Source organism: Patagioenas fasciata, chromosome 19 (assembly GCF_037038585.1).
Source record: "Patagioenas fasciata isolate bPatFas1 chromosome 19, bPatFas1.hap1, whole genome shotgun sequence".
NCBI classification, from domain to species: domain Eukaryota; kingdom Metazoa; phylum Chordata; class Aves; order Columbiformes; family Columbidae; genus Patagioenas; species Patagioenas fasciata.
In genome coordinates, this window is record NC_092538.1 from 7,239,154 (window position 1) to 7,255,575 (window position 16,422).

Consider the following 16,422-nt stretch of genomic DNA (forward strand, 5'->3'; position numbering starts at 1 on the left):
CCAGCTGCTTGGAGCCGCTTTGCAGGTGAAACAGGTGTTTCACACCCAGGATGGGATAGGATGGAGGGAACCCACGTTTGCTGGAAAACACCGTCCCTTCGCTGCAGCTGGGCTGATCTTCCCGGGGCTTAATCACCAGATTTGCTCGATTTTCTTTGGCTGGGCTCCATGGAGGCCACTCCTGGCAGCGGCAGCGCGGGGGGGCAAGTTGCTAATACCCCCCCCAGCACCACAGCATCCCAGGCGTGCCTTTCCCCGGCAGCATAAGGACACCCTGGTAAGGGTGCTGTGACTATGGATCAGGTATAAATGTGATGCTGCCCTTTGCATGGCACTTATGAAAAAAAACCAGGTTTTTGTAATATATGTATATGTGACATACATGCATGCCTGCCCTGACTCTGCTCAAAGGGGGGGCACAACTCCCCCCCAGTGCTCTCTGGCCTCTTGTCCTCAGCATCAGGGGTCTCATCCTGCCCAGGCTGCAGGATCAGGGACCCACATCCCAGTGCAGGATCGGGGACCCACATCCTGATGCAGGATCAGGGACCCACGCCCCAGTGCAGGATCAGGGACCCACAGTCCAGTGCAGGATTGAGGACCCACATCCCAGTGCAGGATCAGGAACCCACACCCCAGTGCAGGATCAGGCCCCAGCTGCTGGTCCCCTCTTGCCATCTCATGGCTACCAGGGGAACACCAGCAGCACCCAGACAGGATTGGGCCAGCTCTGGGTGGGTGACCCTCCTCCGAGTTTGGGGCAGGGAGAAATTGCTGTGGGATGAAGGGAAATGGGGACAAATAGCCCCCCTCTACCCCCCACCCACTCCTGGGGGCATTTCTGTGCCCCTCACCCCAGTGCCGGGGCTGTCTGGGGGGTCAGGTGCCTCTCGCTCCCTCTTACCCAGGAGACTTTTCCCCATTCAAAGCAGGTGCAATTGGCACCGTGTGTCCTGAGCTGGGTGTGAAAATAATTCTTCCACTCCCGAGCATCTCTGGCCACATCCTGCCCCAGTCCAGCAGCCGTCACCAACCCAGCGATAGGGGTCAGAGCCCTGCATGGGGACACAGGGACGGGGGCTTTTCTCGGGGGCTGTGGGATCTGGCGAGGTTCCAGTGGGTGCCATTCCCTGGGGGGCACAAACAGGAGGCAAAGGTGGGTGCAAAGCACATGGAAGGGTCTTTAATCCCCCACTCCATCACGGCTCCCTGTGGCAGCTCCGGCTGTGCCCCCGCAGCAGTGGACACGGTGCCACCGACACTGGTGGTGCAGTCGTGAGGGCACCCAAGGGTGCGCAGGTCAGTGGTGGCTGGTGCGGGAGCAGGCGGGGAGCCGATGCGGTGCCGGGGGGTGATGGGGAGGCAGCGGGGGGCTGTGGTGGGGGCTCAGAGCCGGGCAGCCGGCTGGTCGTACACGTGGTGGGTGTTGTACCGCCGGACCGTCACCGCCTCCGGCTTGCTGAAGGTGCTGCTGCCACTGTAGGTGTCCGAGCTGGGGAGGGAAGGGGGAGTGAGAGACAAGGGTGGGGGCCACGGGGTGCTGGTGTCACCCTGTGGCACTAGTCCCATGTGCCCAGCACCCATCACGGTTCCTGGACAGTGCGGTGGGATGCGGGGGTGAAACTCACCCCCAGAAGACCAACATGGCCACCAGGCCGGCCAGCAGGATGGCGAAGAGGATGGAGAGGATGGAGGTGAGGGCGATCATGCTGGCGCTGTGCCCGCTGCCCATTGCAGGGATGTCACCGGGTGGCTGAGCTGGGGAGAGAGCAAGAGGGGAGAGAGAGGGACAAGCACCCCGGGACAGTGTGGGTGGCCCGGCCAGGGCACCGTGTGTACGTGGGCAATCACAATGTGCAACTGCACCGTGAAAATGCAGCGTGCAAACACGCTGTGCAATTGCAGTGTGCAAATGCAATGTGCAATGGTACTGTGCAAATGCAGCATCGAAACACTATGTACAACTGCACTGTGCAAACACCGTGGACAATCACACTGTGCAAACACCATGTACCATCACATGAGGCCATCGTATCCCAGCAGGACCCAAAGCAGCACCCTGCCTCTGTTTACCCAGCTGCTCACAGCAGCACTGCACCCCATGTCACTGAAGCTCAGCATGCAGCCCCCCAGGACCACCCCATGTCCCCCCCGCACCCTGTGGCTGTGGGATGGGTGTGAGGAGCAGGACAAGCACCCCAGCAGCGGTACCTGTCCTCAGGGTGATGGGCTCTGACCACTTTGTCTGCGCCACGGGCACGGAGCCGTTCAGGGAGAGGAACTTCACCCTGGGATGGGAGGGCAGGTTGGCCGTGCTCCCCCGAGCTGGGGCTGCCGGCAGGATGGGGGACACGTCCCCATGTGCAGGCTCACCGGTACGGCCCCGGGTTGGGCAGGGGCCCGTTGCAGGTGGGTCTGGTATCATCCTTGGCGCAGTTCGTCTCGCTGCCGACGCGCAGCACCGTGATGTCCCCGGGGCGCTTGGGGCAGGGGTAGTTGAGGAGGGTGGTGTTGAGGGTCATGTAGGCGGAGGCGTTCCTGGGGAAGCTCTGGAACGCCCGCTCAGGGGACCCCGGTTCCACGCTGTCATTGAAGGTGCCTACGGCTGCAGGAATGGAGACAGGGGTGAGGATGGAACCCCGGGGGGAACACGGGGAGCCCTGCGCACACCCCTGCCCAGGGCTGCTCCCCACCGCACCCCACCTACCCTCGGGAACGGCCACCACCAGCCAGATGACGGGGTTGCCTGGATCTTCAGAGAACACGCAGCGGGGCTGCTCCAGCGTGAAGGTGGAGGCGGTGATCAGGCCCCCCAGGGAGGAGCTGGCCAGTGTCGGGGTGTACCCGATCGTCTCTGTGGTGAGAAACCAAGGGGGGTGCGGCAGGGGGCGCGGTTCCCCCGCTGCAGCCCGTGACCGGCAGCTCCGGGGGCTTGGAGGGGGGACAAGAGGGAGCTGACCCCAACGATCCCAGCTGCAGGGGTCCTGCTTGCCTCCCGCCCCCCATTTTAGGCTCAGACACAACATGTTTCATGAAAAGTGGAAGCATAGACACCCTGTGCCCCCACTCGGGGACGGACACCCCTGCAAGACCCCCAGAGGACCCCGCGCGGTGCCAGCAGACCCAGGAAGGTGACACCAGGAGTGGCACCCAGAATAGCGGTGGCATCAGCTCCCCTGCACCCCCAGGCTCTGGGGTGTCCCTGTGCACAGTGGAGCCTCTCAAGCAGGGGACAGCGGGGACCCCAGCCCGATGGCATCGCAGACTCACTCAGCCCGTGGGCCGTCGCCAGGAGCAGGAGCAGCAGCGGGAGCATCGTGCGGGCGCCCGGATGCCGAGGGCAGGAGTGGGGCCGGCCGGGCTCTGCGTCCCCACGGAACCCGCCCGCGGCCGCCAGCGCCCACATTCCTGCGCTGGCCGCAGCCCCACGGCAAACAGGTCGGGCTCGTTTCCCCGGGCATCATTTGCTATGGCTGAGCGCCCACCGGTGAATTGTGCTGAGAACTGCCACGGCAACAGCCCTCGCCCTGGCAATGGGGCAGCAGGGCAATGCCACCCCAGGGTGATGTCACCCTTGAGGCCACCAGACCCCATCGGTGTCAGCATGTGCCCACCCTGACACCAAGCACCACCAAGCCGAGGCCCCGAGTGGTTTTGGGGCGTCCCAGTACCCCCATTCTCCCCAGCCCCAGCTGGTGAACAGAGCCCCAAGGGGTGGTGGGTGGAGAGGGGGATGTCCCACGGCCAAGCACGGAGGAGGCAGTAGAAGGTGTAAAGTGAGAATTTACTTGGCAGGACATGGAGCGGGAGGCTGGGGGACAAAGCAGCCCAGCCCTGGGGGGCTGCACCTGCAGCCGGGGGGCAGGGTTCGGGGCAGGGCCGGGGGGATGTGATGGGTCCTGTAGGAGCTGCGGGTGAAGGTGCTGCTCCCCGAATCCCGGCAGCACAGGGAACTCCACACCTGGGCACTACGGGGAGAGACAAGCAGAGATGTCAAGCGGGGTCCCCAGAGCTCTGTCACCCCCCCGTGTCAACTGCTGCCAAGGGGCCCTTTCTCACTACCCAACTACAGGAAACCCCCAATTTAAGAAAAAAAAAAAAAGGCTTTTTAAATCTTAAACACGTCTCAGTCACTCCATCTCTTTGCTGATGGGGCCGAGGGGACGGTGTTCTCCTGGTGCCCCTATGGACATGTCCCCTGAGCATGGCTCCCCGCACCCCCATATCCCCCGTACCCTATGATGCCAATTGCTGCCATGACCAGTGCGGCCCCCAGGCTGGTGAGGAGGGCGGCCATGACCACCATGTCACTGCCGCGGTGCCCAGGCCTGGGGTCAATGGTGCTGGGGCTGCCGGCTGGAAGGAGACAGGATGAGGGACATGGGATGACACGGGGGGCTCAGGGATGGTGCGATGGAGAGGGGTGGGACAGGGTGGCTGGGGGACAGCGGGGACTGTTCCTCCCCTTCGGGTTTTGGGGTGATGGCACAGGGCTGATGCAACACCACATGCCAGCACCCCAACAGGGCAGGTGCAGGGGACCCGGGGGGGACAACAGTGCCGCCAGTACCTCTCCGCAGGAGGATGGGGTCCGACCACCTCGTCTCTGCTTTGGGGCCATGACAGCCCATCACCAGGAACTTCACCCTGTGGGATGGTGACAGCGAGGGGGATGAGCCCGCGCTCCCTGGGGAATTGCCGCGTGGGGGACCTGGGGGGGGTCCATCACCCCAACCTCACCTGTAGGGCCCTGGGGAGGGCAGGGGCCCATTGCAGGGGTCCCGGTCACCCTGTCTCCCACATGCCGTGTCCCCCCCGACCCGCAGGACGGCCGAGCTGGGTGCTGAGCAGGCGTACGCGGCCACTGACGCCTCCAGCGTCATGTAGGCATGGGCGGTGGGCAGCTGTTCGTACGGGGGCACAGTATCCCGCGACGGGGGGTTCCTGAAGGCGTCCGAGGCTGTGCAGCACAGAGCAGCGGTGAGTGGCTGGGGTGAGGGTCCTGCCACGGCAGGGACGTGTGCCGGAGCAGCGAGCACCCACCGTTGGCCAGAGCCACCACCAGCCAGACAGTGTCGGAGGCGTTGGCGAGCGGGGTGAAGATGCCGCGGGGTCTCTCCAGCGTGAAGGTGGTGGCCGTGAGCTTCCCCAGCAGCGGTGTGGGGGGCACGCGGGGCACGTAAGGCAGCAGGGCTGGGGGACAGGGGGTGAGAGGGGGGATCCTGTGCCCACCTCACCCATCCCACCCTTACTCACCCACTGGTAATTGCTGGACCTCAGCCCATGCCAGGGTCTGCGAGCACCGGTGCCGGCACAGGGGGAGCTCAGCGGGTGCTGGCAGTGCCAGCAGCAGGAGGATAGTACCAATGTGAGGACCCCCCAGCCATACCCAGCCCTATAACCCCCTCCCCAGCACCAACACCTTGGGGAAACCGCCTCACAGCCCCTCTGAGCCCACAGCCCCCCTGCCCGAACCCATTGGGGGAGTCACCCAGGCCTGTGACTGCGCCCGTCCCGGCCAGCGCCAGCAGCACCCACGGCAGCTCCATGGCAGCGTCACCCCGCTCTGCTCATCCCGTCCCACTGCCGAGGGGACGAACCAGCTCGCGAGCCCCCGCGGCGGGGACCGCCTGTCCTGGGTCCTGGACCCTCCCAGACCCACATTCCTGCACTGGCTCTGCCGGCCCCGCAGGACCCTGTGGGCAAAGGGAACAGTTGCACCACCCGGGTCACCCGCTGGTCCCAAACCCCCACCCTGAGGGGCAGGCACAGGGTGTGAGGATGCAAAGCACAAGTCTGCGATGTGAAAGGGGAAACTGAGGCACAGAGGAGCCACATTCAAGGATGAGTTAGCAGGAGCTGGAGGTTTGGTCAGGACTATGGGGGCAGCCAGGTGAGTGGTCCTGCACCCCCATGTGCCCCACCAGGACCTGATTCCCCACGGGTGTCCCAGAGCCAGGGTGAGGGGTGGGCCTGTCCCCAGCTGTTTTTGGCACAGCCAGCCTTGCCCGGAGGAGGGGTAAGCACTCCAGAATTATCACACCCAAAACTCACCCACAACCCCAAGTGTTCAAGGCAAACGGTCCCACCCAGTGCCGGGGGTGCAGAGGCACCCAAGCTCCAGGGCCACCCCATACTGGTATTTCCCTGTCAATCCTTTCCCCTCATTGGCAGCAGGGACAATCATGGCCCCTCTCCCTGGGGAAATGGTCTCCAAGCCCTTGGGACAGGGACAGTGACCCTGGAAGGGGCCCCCCTTGCTGCTCTCCAGGCAGAAGGTTCAAGTGCCCCTTCTCTAGTGTTTGCCCAGGGCTGTGCCTGCCCACTCCTGCGTGGGAGAGGATTCCTCCCCTCCCCCAGGGGGCTGGGACCGTGCCCTCAGATTAAGTGCAAATGGGGCATTGGGAGATTACACAGTCCAGCTGCCGAGGGGAAAACCAGGCACAGCTGCAGCCTCCATCCCTCCTCCTGCCCAGCAATACCTGCCCCAGCATACCCAGATACACATGGGGACACGCCAGCCCCCCCTCTGCCACCTCAGAGCCCTCCTCTGTGCTCCCAGGGGGTGCCAGCGGCGGGGCGAGGGCGGTAGGGTGACGCAGGGGGACACTGAGTCACAGTTTCAGCTGCCGGTACCTGCTACTGAGACGCAGGCCCTGCATACCTGGGGGGCCACGGCTGGGCTAATAATAACCACTCTGCTGCAAGAGAGCTGGGAACCTTCTGGGGGGAAGGGAGAAACCCCCACATGGGTCTCTAGCCAGGGCCAGGGGGCCCAAGGTTTCGGTCAGACCTGTCTGGTGGCATTATCAGCAATTATTTGGTGCTCTGTCCCCTCCCAGCACCACAGCATCCCAGGCGTGCCTTTCCCCTCTGCCGGTTGCTGCCCCTGGGCACAGAGGGGACCCACTTTGGGACTGAGCACCTGCATCTGCTGCTTTCACCCTTTCGCCACCCACATCCCCTGCCACAGCAGCTAAGCCATCTCAGGGCTCAGAACCCAGGTAGCAAAAGGGTTTTAGGAGACGCCTCATGTCCTTGTGGTGGAAGATGTGACATGGACAAGTCGCTGTGCCTCACCAGCTCATGCCACAGTGCCCCGGCCATGGACCAGCCCCGAAACAGGGAGGCTCCATCTGATTCACCCTGGGGAGCATCTCCTGAAGATGCCTTGGGCCACGCTCAGCAGGAAATTCTTGCTTTGTACAGGGCTGGGTGAACTCTGCTTAATTGTCACTTCAATTCACCATTTTGATTGCTGGGAGGACATCATCTGGGGATGGACAGCTGAGGTTTAAACACAAAACCTCTATCTTTCACAACCAGACGAGAGGCAGACACAGCCCGCTTCTGTAGAGCTCAGCAACCCAAATACACGTACCTGCTGCTCCCAAGGAGCTCCTGGTTTTGCAGCATCCCCAGAACCTGCAGCCAAGGGGAACCAGGAGGCTGCAAGCACAGGATGGGCGCTGGGGAAAGTTCCAGCCCTCCACAGCTCTGAAAACCCTTTCACTTTTATATTGGCATGACAGAAATTTGCCCCTCTCTGCTGGTCCAGGACATGCTGGTCACAGCAGGATGCAGAGCCAGCAGAGCACGGCCATGTCCCAGATCTCCTGGGAACGAGGTGACATGGCAGATGGCACCAGGACTGCTGATGTGTCAAAGGGATTTAGCTTGGGCAGAGCTCTCAGGACATGCAGCTGCGGCTGAGTGGCCACAGGGAACAGCCAGAAACAGAAAGGTTTCAGCTGCCAGGTGACAAGAAGAGGGACAATGCAAAGCAAGGCCACCAGGATTGGGGCAAGGCCAAGAGGCAGAGCTCATGGTGCAGGAGGGTGCTCTGGAGAGCATCTCTGCTGGGAGCCTTGTGTGGCTGCCAGGCTGCTCGCCTTGGTGGCCTGTCACCAGCTGGTGGCACCAGCACTCCCTGCAGCAGCAGCACAAAGCTGCCAAACAGCCTCCGCCCTGCAGAGGCTTCCCTGGGGCACGAACAGCCCCAAACTGCTGCCGTTTCGCCCCAGAGAGGGGGATAAAGGAGGGCAGGTCCAGCCAGAAGGGCTTCAGGACAAGAGGAGCAGGGATGGTGGCCCACAGAAAGAGCAGGGGGCTGTGACTTTCCCCAGGAGGGACACTGCTGGGTCCCCTCTGCCAGGTGAAGCACGGACAGCCTGCAATCCCCAGTGCCTGGGACTGCACCTGCAGAGTCACATCCTCCAGCAAAGCTGAGCTTTCTCCTCCTTTCCCCCAGCTGGATCAAGTGTCCCCAGCTCTGCAGAGCAGGCTGGTCCCCAGAGGGGGCCACCAAACAGGGAGGCACCCCAAGCCATGAGGCAGCACTACAACTTGCAGTGGAAATGAAGAGTTTATTATGACCAAGCAGAGAGAGGGGCAGGAGGAGGAGGCTTTGCTGCAAGAGGTGCCCCAGGGGCAGGGAGACCCTCATTTGCTTTCCACCTGGTCCAGTTGTAGTGAGACACCCTCCCCCCATCCTGTTCCCAAGCACTAACAAGGAAAGCTTCTGCCTTCACAAGTGGGTCTGTCACCATGGGACCACTGTCCCAGCTAGTTGCCCGTGTGGCCATCAACCCTACCCAGAGATGCAAGTGCAGTTTCTACAAAAATAGCCCTCCCTCTGGAAAAACAAACAAACAAACAAAACTGTAGAGAGTGGGCAGGGCTCCCACGGGACTGTGTTATTGCTCAGTGTGACAGGCGGTCGGACGCAGGAACTTAAGGCAACAGGAGTAAGTGCACTAGGTAGGTGCCCGAGGTGTGCACAGCTCATTGTCCCAGGCAGTCCTCGGTGACGCCCTGCGCGGCCAGCTCCGCCAGCACATTGTCCAGGTAGTTAGGGTCAGGGTAACCATGGCCACTCAGGTTTGTGTCCATCTCTGTCTTGTGGTGGATCTCATTCCACACCACTGTGTTGCTCTCGCCGGTGGTGCTGGAGGTGCCCACGGTGAAAATCAGGCGTCTCTTCCAGGCCACCCTCAGGAGCTCCAGGACCTAGAGATAGAAGGAAAGAAAAAAAGAACTGGAGATTTGAACCATGAAAGCAGCTTGCCAGAAGCTTAACAGCCTAAATCTCTGCTGTAGCAGAAGGAAAGCAAAGATCACACCATCAGAAGGGATCTCCCTCATGTCCTAGTTACCCATGTGGTGACCCTGATGGGAAGAACCACTTGCTGGTCTTCCAGGACTTGAAAAATATTCCCAGAACTCTCAGCAACACAGGGCCAAGAGACAACCTGAGAAGGGTCACATTATCAGTGTGTGACACCTTACCTTCCTCCCCTTCTCGTTGTCGGGCAGGTAACAACGGCGAGGAAAGCCTCTTGCTGTGTATGGCATCCCAGGGTTGGGGTGCTCAGGGCCCTGCAATAGAGAATACACATTTGGCATGGAAATGTCCATCTTCACATGAGTCGGACAATCCCTCAGCAACAGGATTTAGCACCAGTAGCAGAATTTAACACAGATCCTGTATCACACAGGAGCCCCTTGTTCCCATGAACACCAGCTCTGCAGGCTGTTTGTACTATGGAGGCAGCTCGACTGAGAGCAGAAGGTTGCCCTGTGGCACAGAGCAGATGCAGCCAGGGGAAAGACGCCTCTTCACCACAGACGAGCTGCTCAGGGCAACAGAAGAGAGCAAGGCAGAGAGTAAACATGGGTGGAAAATCATTAAGGAAGACAGATGAGCTGGGAGCATGGCTCTGCTCAGCAGTGGGCTTGCCAGCAGGTGTTGTACCAGATACCAGGACTTCTCTGCGAGGCTCTCCCGGCTTGTGCTACCTGGCAGCAGCCGCTCCTGCGAGCGTGCTGTGTGCTCACCTGGATGCCTCTGCTGATGTGATAGACAATCTCGATTGTCCCGCAGTCTTTGTGGCCAGGGAGGGACTGGGGGAACGTGGAGACCTCCATCTTCCCTTTGGGCTGAGTACCGGTTTTCTCTCCGTAGATAGTTTTACAGGAGGGGCACTGCAAACTCCCGTCCTGCAGGGAGAGAGGAGCAGACGTCAGAGCTCCACAGATGAGTCACCGGGCACAGGGGACCTGGTGGGGACGGGCCAGCTCGGTACCTTGTTCCCATTGGAGTACATGGCCAGCACGCAGAGCATGTGGAAGGGGTGCTGGCAGCTCCTCAGCCGACCCACCGCCTCCGGTTTGATAGTGCTGCACTCGCACACGTCACCATAACCTGAGGGGTAGGACAGCTTCTCCATGCAGATGATGCAGTCCTAGAGGCCAAGACAGAAAGGAGAAAACCACCATGTACTGCAAGCACAAGCTGATCGTAATGACTGACCCACCAAGGAAGCAAAGAGATGCTTCTGCAAGATTTGCCTTCAACTTTGATCTTTCCCTTTGTGGTTTAAGGGCACAGTCAGGTTTCATTATCTGGCTGGTATCACCTCCACAACACAGGAGGAGACCTGCCATCCGTCAGAAGGGATGAGTGGCAATCGAGTGGGGTTATGTCCTGTTCCTCTACAGTGCAGAGTTTTCATCTCTGTAGTTTTGACATCTCTGGGCACAGAGAAAAGGCTGAAGCCAAACTCCCTGCCCCAGCCCAGGCCCTGCAGCCAGCTCCAAGGGAAATGAGGAGGCACTGCCAGGATTAGCTACACAACCCACACCATGCCTTCTCCATCAGTCTGCTGACGAGGACAAGTCACCAGTTACCGCGTGTGGGCTTCAGGCAGCACTGAGGCCTCTCCATCTAGCGTCAGCAGTGCCACTGCAAGCAGGACTATCGACCAGATGGGATGCCCAAGGAGGGGTGGTCCTCAGGCATCGCCATGGTTGTCACAGCACCCAGTGAAGACGCCACCGGGCAATCTGGAGTCACGTCACTGTCCTCTCACCTCATCGGCAAGAGAGCCCTTCACCTCTTCCAGGTACTTCCTCACCACGGCTTCGGGCTCGGTTGGCGTCGCTGCACAAGGAGAGAGGCGAGACAAAGAGAGGAGAAGGAATCAGACATGCTGCGAGACACGATGGACACGTGCAGGTGAGCCGGAGAGAAGGGAGACAAGCAAGTCGCTGGCCAGGACGCCAAGGAGACAGGGCAGGGTTAGAGGGGGAGAAGAGGCTGCTCCAACTTGTCCCTACAAGCCCTTCAGAGGCTTTGCTGTCAGAAATGGCTGCCAGGAGCACCGTGAACACTGCAGATGGGAAAACCCCCTGGTAGATGTGGGTGCCCTGTGCTGTGCACCCAGGGCTCTGCCTGTACCTGCTGTGCTCCTGTCCTCCCCACATACCCCATTGACACCAGCCAGGTCCCAGCTGGACTTTGTGCAGACCAGAGGCCAACCAGGATCAAACCAACCCAAGGATGCTATGGCCTCAGTGGGATAGAGGATTACATCTTCTGTGTTGCCAAAGGAGAAGAGGCATTCCCCCTTTGCCCCAGCTGGCACCTGACCAGGAGTCCCAGCAATGCATGAAGCCTCAGGCCCCATTTCAAGTACGGCAGCACGAGCCTCACATCCCTAGTATGAAACAGCAGCCTTTCTCCTGAGCTTCCGCATACTCAAATCCAGCAAGACACAACACAAGTCACAGGGTACACAAAACAAACCAGCTCTCTAACAGGTACACGTTATTTGCAGCACACGACAGTGATATTTTTGCATTTTTCTAAATATAGTCCCTGCTCCCCATCCACCCAGGCACGGGCACCCCAGCAGCCCACCGGCAGCCTGGTCCCCTCAGAGGTGTCACGGCACAAAGCAACAAACATCACACAACATCTGAAGCAAGTTACTGCCCGCAGCATCAGCAGTAACCATAACTCCCAGCCCAGCAAGGCTTGGCTTAAGCCCACGAGCATCGTATGTGTCTGCAGGGCGCCCAGCCCCGGGGTAGAGGAGATGAGCTCCTTACCAGTCATCAGGCCCGTCACCGAGGCTGCCAGGCTCTTCCACCAGCCTAGGAAAGGAAACATTTGCACAAGTGACATTATGACCCCACCTGTCAGGAGGCAAAAGACCGACCTGTCACTTGGCTTAGAGGAAACCACACCTTTCCTTCCTGAATCTACTTTTTGGGGTAAAGCAGTGCTGTGGTGAACAGGCCAGTGAAGCTGTAGCTCTTCCTTCTCTGTCCTCCTCCATCCTGGCCAGCCAAGCTGCCAGTGGTTCAGGGAGCAAGGAAAACACCACCAACGGCTGGAGAGGCCACAAGCATCCATGCCAAACACCCCAGGGCCTCGCAAGGGAGTTGTACTCCAAAGAGCTCCACTCCTGAGCTCATTTCTGAGCCATTGTAGGACATCAGCTGTATTTCAGCACAAAGTATTGCTGCTCCAAACTCCACACACCCGGGTGGACACAGGGCATCGCCACGTGCAACACCTGTGCATCAGAGCAATGGGGGCACCTGCACAGCGCATCTTCGGCTCTCCCCATCCACTTCGGTGCCTTCCAGGAAGATGAAGGGTTCACAAGTGTTAGCTCTGTGGTTGAGAAAGCTGCGCATCAAGAGACAGTCACACTGGAGGTAGCACCGAACTGTTCTGCTGCCCCAAAACACAGTTTCTGTCATCAGGATGAAGTGGCTGGTGCTATTTTGTGGAGAACCACTTGTCACAGGAGAGGCAAACGTGGTGAAGTGGAAGGGAAGGACTGCTCACACACCAAAGGTGTTGTTGAACAGGCAAAGGCCTGGATGGCACAGGCCATGTACCACACAGGAGCCACTTGTTCCTGCAAACACCAGCTCCGCGGGCTGCTTGGGCTATGGGGGCACCTGGACAGGGAGGAGATCCCTGAACTGGGAGCTGGACTCTGACTGAAGACACAGTCATTAAGATGAGTTATTTTCAGAAGGGGACTCCTGGCCATCCTGAAACACATGATTTCTGGTAGCAGGAAGAAGGGGTAAACTGAGCACACAGACCAGTGATGCTCCCTCCGAGTGCCAGTGTGGGCAGGAGGAGAGATGCCCAACATCTCAGGCAGAGCAGGGCTGTGAGGATCACCCTCTGTAGACCATTAACCAGGAAGGTAACAGGATAAAATAAGCATTAGGCCAAAGAGCAACATGAAGGCAGGCACTTCCCACATCAGGGGCGTGTCAAAATCCCCTGGAAAAGCATTTCCAAGAACTGCCACAAGAGGAGCAGGAGAAACAGGAGCCTGGGCAAGCCCCAGCCTTCCAGCTCCCAGGCCAAGAGCTCAGGAGCTGTTCCAGGGGCTCATCAGCAGACCCCGCAGGGGATGCAGCTCCTTGCCTTTTCCAGAGGTGAAAAACAGCTCCGGGAATCCTCAGCTGGGACCTTGCTCGTACGCAGCGGATCACGATCTGCCGCCAGCACAGAGCTGCGAGGGCATGCGATGGGTCTGAACTGTCTCAGCTCAGTGCTCACTGTGCCCGAAGGTCTGCTGGCTGTGTGCTCCACGATGTCCCTGCTCCAGCCTGGCACTTCCCATGCAGGACAGTTGGAAGCAGGCTCTGGTTTGCAACCACCAAAGACCTTTGCGGTCACACAGGAGAGAGAGGCTTCAGCTTCTTCTGCTCTGCAGGTTTTGGAGAACCCCGTGTGAGCAGGACTTGCCGTTACCCGCCGTGACTCCATCTACTTCCACGAGTATCCGATTGTGATGGCCACCACGTTCTCATTCCTGAGGATCCCGTGCTGCCTGCCAGGCTGAGCACCAAATCCTTCTAGACCGTGTTTTCCAGGTGGCTCTTTCTGAAGTGACCCTCCTTCTTGTCTCCTCTGGCTACGGGCTGGAGAAAGCAATGCCAAAAAGATGCGCAGACAAGGTGGTGAAGACAAAAGAGGGAAGCGAGAAGGTGTGTTACACCAGCAGCACCACCTGCCCAGGACTTGGCAGAACATCCCAGCTCACCTGCTCCCACCTGCACTGCAGATCTGAGCAGCTTTAGAACTATTTGCCTTGTTTATGACAGCAGAGGACGCTCTTTCATTTCCCTTGCTGTTGACTTTCCTTTGTAGCAGCTCAGAGGAACAAAGAGACGACTTGCCCAAGAACTGGCCAGGCTCATTTGAATCAAATCAATGAAGGGAGACAAAAATCCCAGTGCAGAGCTGGATAAGAGTGAGAATGAGAAAGCTCTCACAGGGTCTGTGGGGTACAGCATGGATTTCAGGCAAAGCAAACGGCATTACACCACCTCAGCAGTTGGCATTGGGCTGGAGCTGGGGACAATCAGGCAGGAAAGGGCGATGCAGTTCTCAGCCATCCTTGGGAAACCCAGACCTGACAGGTTTGCATTGTGGCATCTCTGGTCTGTTCCTGTCACTTTGCTGTGATAACGCTCTGATGCATTTAGATCCACCAAGGCTGTCTGGGGAGCCCAGACACTTTAGCAAATCTGTCCCCAGCTGCAAGTGCTTCATTGTCCAGTCCCAAGGAAGCCTTCTGATGCGCAGAACTTGGTTTCAGCAATGGTAGCGAAGCCCACACAGCCTTCCTTGTCTCTGAAGGGAGGCTCTTCTGCGGGCAGAGCAGCACATCTGGCAGGCCAGACCACAGCTGGAAGGCAGCTGGGAGACACAGCACCCGCCACCAGCCACATATGCTCCAGCACATTAATCGCTTCCTTACTGGACCATTTGCTCCATAAAAGTGTTTGCCTCCAAATCTTTGTTCTAGCCATCCCTTGGGATCAAAGCCTGGTTTGATGATCCAACAGTTTTCAGGATTCAATAGTGAATTGAAAATGCAACAACAGAATCGACTGATGCTTTTTATCACCGTCTGGCCTAATGCTGTGCTATTGATTTAGCTGGGATGTGAAGGAATGTTTACCATTCTTTCATTTACAAAGAGAGGAATAACGATTTTTTTTAATGCTTCCCCTTCCTCCCTGTACATAATAAGTTGCCTGCTGAAGCAAGGGCTTTCCACGGGCAACATCTGACAGATGTGTTTCAAATCCTTGCAGCAGTAACATGCCTCCTTCTGTACCCCAAAATGAGCCATATGGTTCGCAGCAGACTCTTTTTTTGATACCCTATGCATACCAGACACAGGTTGTTTCTAGTTATTGCTATGGACACCCATGTCTCGTCACCTCTGGACCTGCAAAGGTTGGACCTCCTGTCCTCAGTCCCCAAGAGGGCTGTCCAGAGATTGGGAAGGTGAGAGGAGATTTGGTGTTAAAAACAGGTTTCTTCACATTTAGCATTAAAGAGCATTCCAGTTATTACAGCCTGTCTCCTTCAGCAGCGGTTTCTCATGGGAACAGAGAGCACCCCCACTTCCACTGGGCTCCCCAGTCCCACCCATCCCATGGGTCTGCAGATGGACAGGACATACGGGAGCAGTCAAAGTTGGCTGGGATTACACCTCCCATCCAGCCAGACCCCATCCTGCTCAGCAGGGCAGGAAAAGCATCCTCATCTCCATGACCACAGCATTCTGCACATGACTGCCCACCCCAGAGAACACACGCAGGGAAACCTCCAAGCCAGGGGAAAACTGGATACTGATCTGCACCACAGACATCACTACCAGAACAGCAACAACGTTAATGAGTCCCGACTAATTAGTGCCTTTGTTTAATATAACCCAGCTAGTCACCATGCTGGCTGCAATTCCACCAACACTGCCTCAGCCTGCCCGCGGCCAGTGTTTGCAGGGGCAGGAAGGAGCAAGCAGGGGTACACTGCACCCACCACCAGCTATTTCGGCACCAGTTTGGTGTAGGCAGCTCACTGGTGGCCTCCTGGGCTCACAGTTCTTCCTAGAACTGTGATGGAAAAACCTGGAGGGGTGTGGGAAGGGAAAGGGCACACGATGCAGAAATTCAGGGCACAAAACAGGCCCATCTCTGCCTGTTGGCAGCTGCAGGGTCTATAAAGGCATAAAGAACAGTCTGGCTGAAAGTCAGGATCACGACTGCCACTGCAGAACAGCATTCTAAGCTGGGAGGGTGTTGTATACATGCAGCTTATTCCTAAAAGGGACTGAGCCCTCTCTTAATCCCGGAGTCATGCACTCTGCAGGACTAGCTGTCCTGCCCCAGCAAAGGGGAATCTCATTTTCTAAACCAGAGAAAGGCACCCTTTCCCACAGCTCAGCGTTGGGAACAACAGAACCGGCAAAGCATCTCCTCTGCAGCACATCCCGAGCAGCACAAGGACATCCAGGACAAATCTTGTAGCAGAAGGGAGAAGGAGCTGCTCAGTGCCCCTGTCCCACCCCTCAGGCTGGTGTCCCCTCCCTGGGTTGGAGGTGTCCAGGCCCAGCAGGTGGCAATGGTGGGCTGGCAGGGAGGTGGCATCAGGTAGGTCCCCAGGCCTGGCAGTGCGCACAGCCCTGGGCTGAGCTGGCTGCTCAGACACCCCCAGCACCCCTAGTCCACGTCCCATCCTCCCCACCTGCCCCACTTCACACTCTGCATTGTTGCTCTCCCCACCCTGCTCAGAAGTTACAAGACATA

The 16,422-nt window shown here is 58.7% G+C and overlaps 3 protein-coding genes across 5 annotated transcripts in view; all 3 read right to left on the minus strand.

Annotated features, from left to right (window-relative positions):
* Positions 1-1,161: 1,161 nt before the first annotated feature.
* On the minus strand, positions 1,162-3,406 carry LOC136110115 (uroplakin-3b-like protein 1). The gene is made up of 6 exons (XM_065853310.2): positions 3,271-3,406; positions 2,708-2,854; positions 2,374-2,605; positions 2,212-2,288; positions 1,629-1,758; positions 1,162-1,492 (listed from the first exon to the last, which is right to left on the minus strand). The coding sequence occupies exons 1-6, from the start codon at positions 3,404-3,406 to the stop codon at positions 1,387-1,389; spliced, it is 828 nt and encodes a 275-aa protein (XP_065709382.1). The 3' UTR covers positions 1,162-1,386.
* A 378-nt stretch (positions 3,407-3,784) lies between these two features.
* LOC136110234 (uroplakin-3b-like) lies at positions 3,785-6,187 on the minus strand. The gene is made up of 7 exons (XM_071817155.1): positions 6,090-6,187; positions 5,539-5,696; positions 5,044-5,193; positions 4,741-4,960; positions 4,571-4,647; positions 4,236-4,356; positions 3,785-3,968 (listed from the first exon to the last, which is right to left on the minus strand). Exons 1-7 carry the CDS (start codon positions 6,185-6,187, stop codon positions 3,785-3,787), a joined length of 1,008 nt encoding a protein of 335 aa, XP_071673256.1.
* A 2,159-nt stretch (positions 6,188-8,346) lies between these two features.
* Positions 8,347-16,422, minus strand: part of DTX2 (deltex E3 ubiquitin ligase 2) — a 31,496-nt gene continuing 23,420 nt past the window's right edge. For 2 of the 3 annotated variants that reach the window (XM_065853370.2, XM_065853368.2), the window contains 5 exons: positions 10,872-10,942; positions 10,086-10,244; positions 9,838-9,999; positions 9,289-9,378; positions 8,347-9,009 (listed from right to left, as the gene is read on the minus strand). In XM_065853370.2, the coding sequence (XP_065709442.1) occupies positions 8,785-9,009; positions 9,289-9,378; positions 9,838-9,999; positions 10,086-10,244; positions 10,872-10,942 (707 nt within the window). In that variant the 3' untranslated portion in view covers positions 8,347-8,784. Of the gene's footprint in view, positions 9,010-9,288; positions 9,379-9,837; positions 10,000-10,085; positions 10,245-10,871; positions 10,943-11,892; positions 11,938-16,422 lie in introns of all 3 variants that reach the window. The other variant, XM_071816900.1, reaches the window with a different exon arrangement.

Bases quoted from the DNA above. Each gene is read 5' to 3' on its own strand.
- LOC136110115 (XM_065853310.2), bottom strand. From the start codon at position 3,406: ATGTGGGCGCTGGCGGCCGCGGGCGGGTTCCGTGGGGACGCAGAGCCC. The intron at 2,606-2,707 runs GTAGGTGGGGTG...CCATTCCTGCAG, and splicing joins GGTGGTGGCCGTTCCCGAGG to CCGTAGGCACCTTCAATGAC. The intron at 2,289-2,373 runs GTGAGCCTGCAC...CTCCCATCCCAG, and splicing joins CCCAACCCGGGGCCGTACCG to GGTGAAGTTCCTCTCCCTGA.
- LOC136110234 (XM_071817155.1), bottom strand. From the start codon at position 6,187: ATGATTGTCCCTGCTGCCAATGAGGGGAAAGGATTGACAGGGAAATAC. The intron at 5,697-6,089 runs GTGGGACCGTTT...CTTTGCCCACAG, and splicing joins CTCTGCACCCCCGGCACTGG to GGTCCTGCGGGGCCGGCAGA. The intron at 4,357-4,570 runs GTACTGGCGGCA...GTCTCCTTCCAG, and splicing joins CCCCATCCTCCTGCGGAGAG to CCGGCAGCCCCAGCACCATT.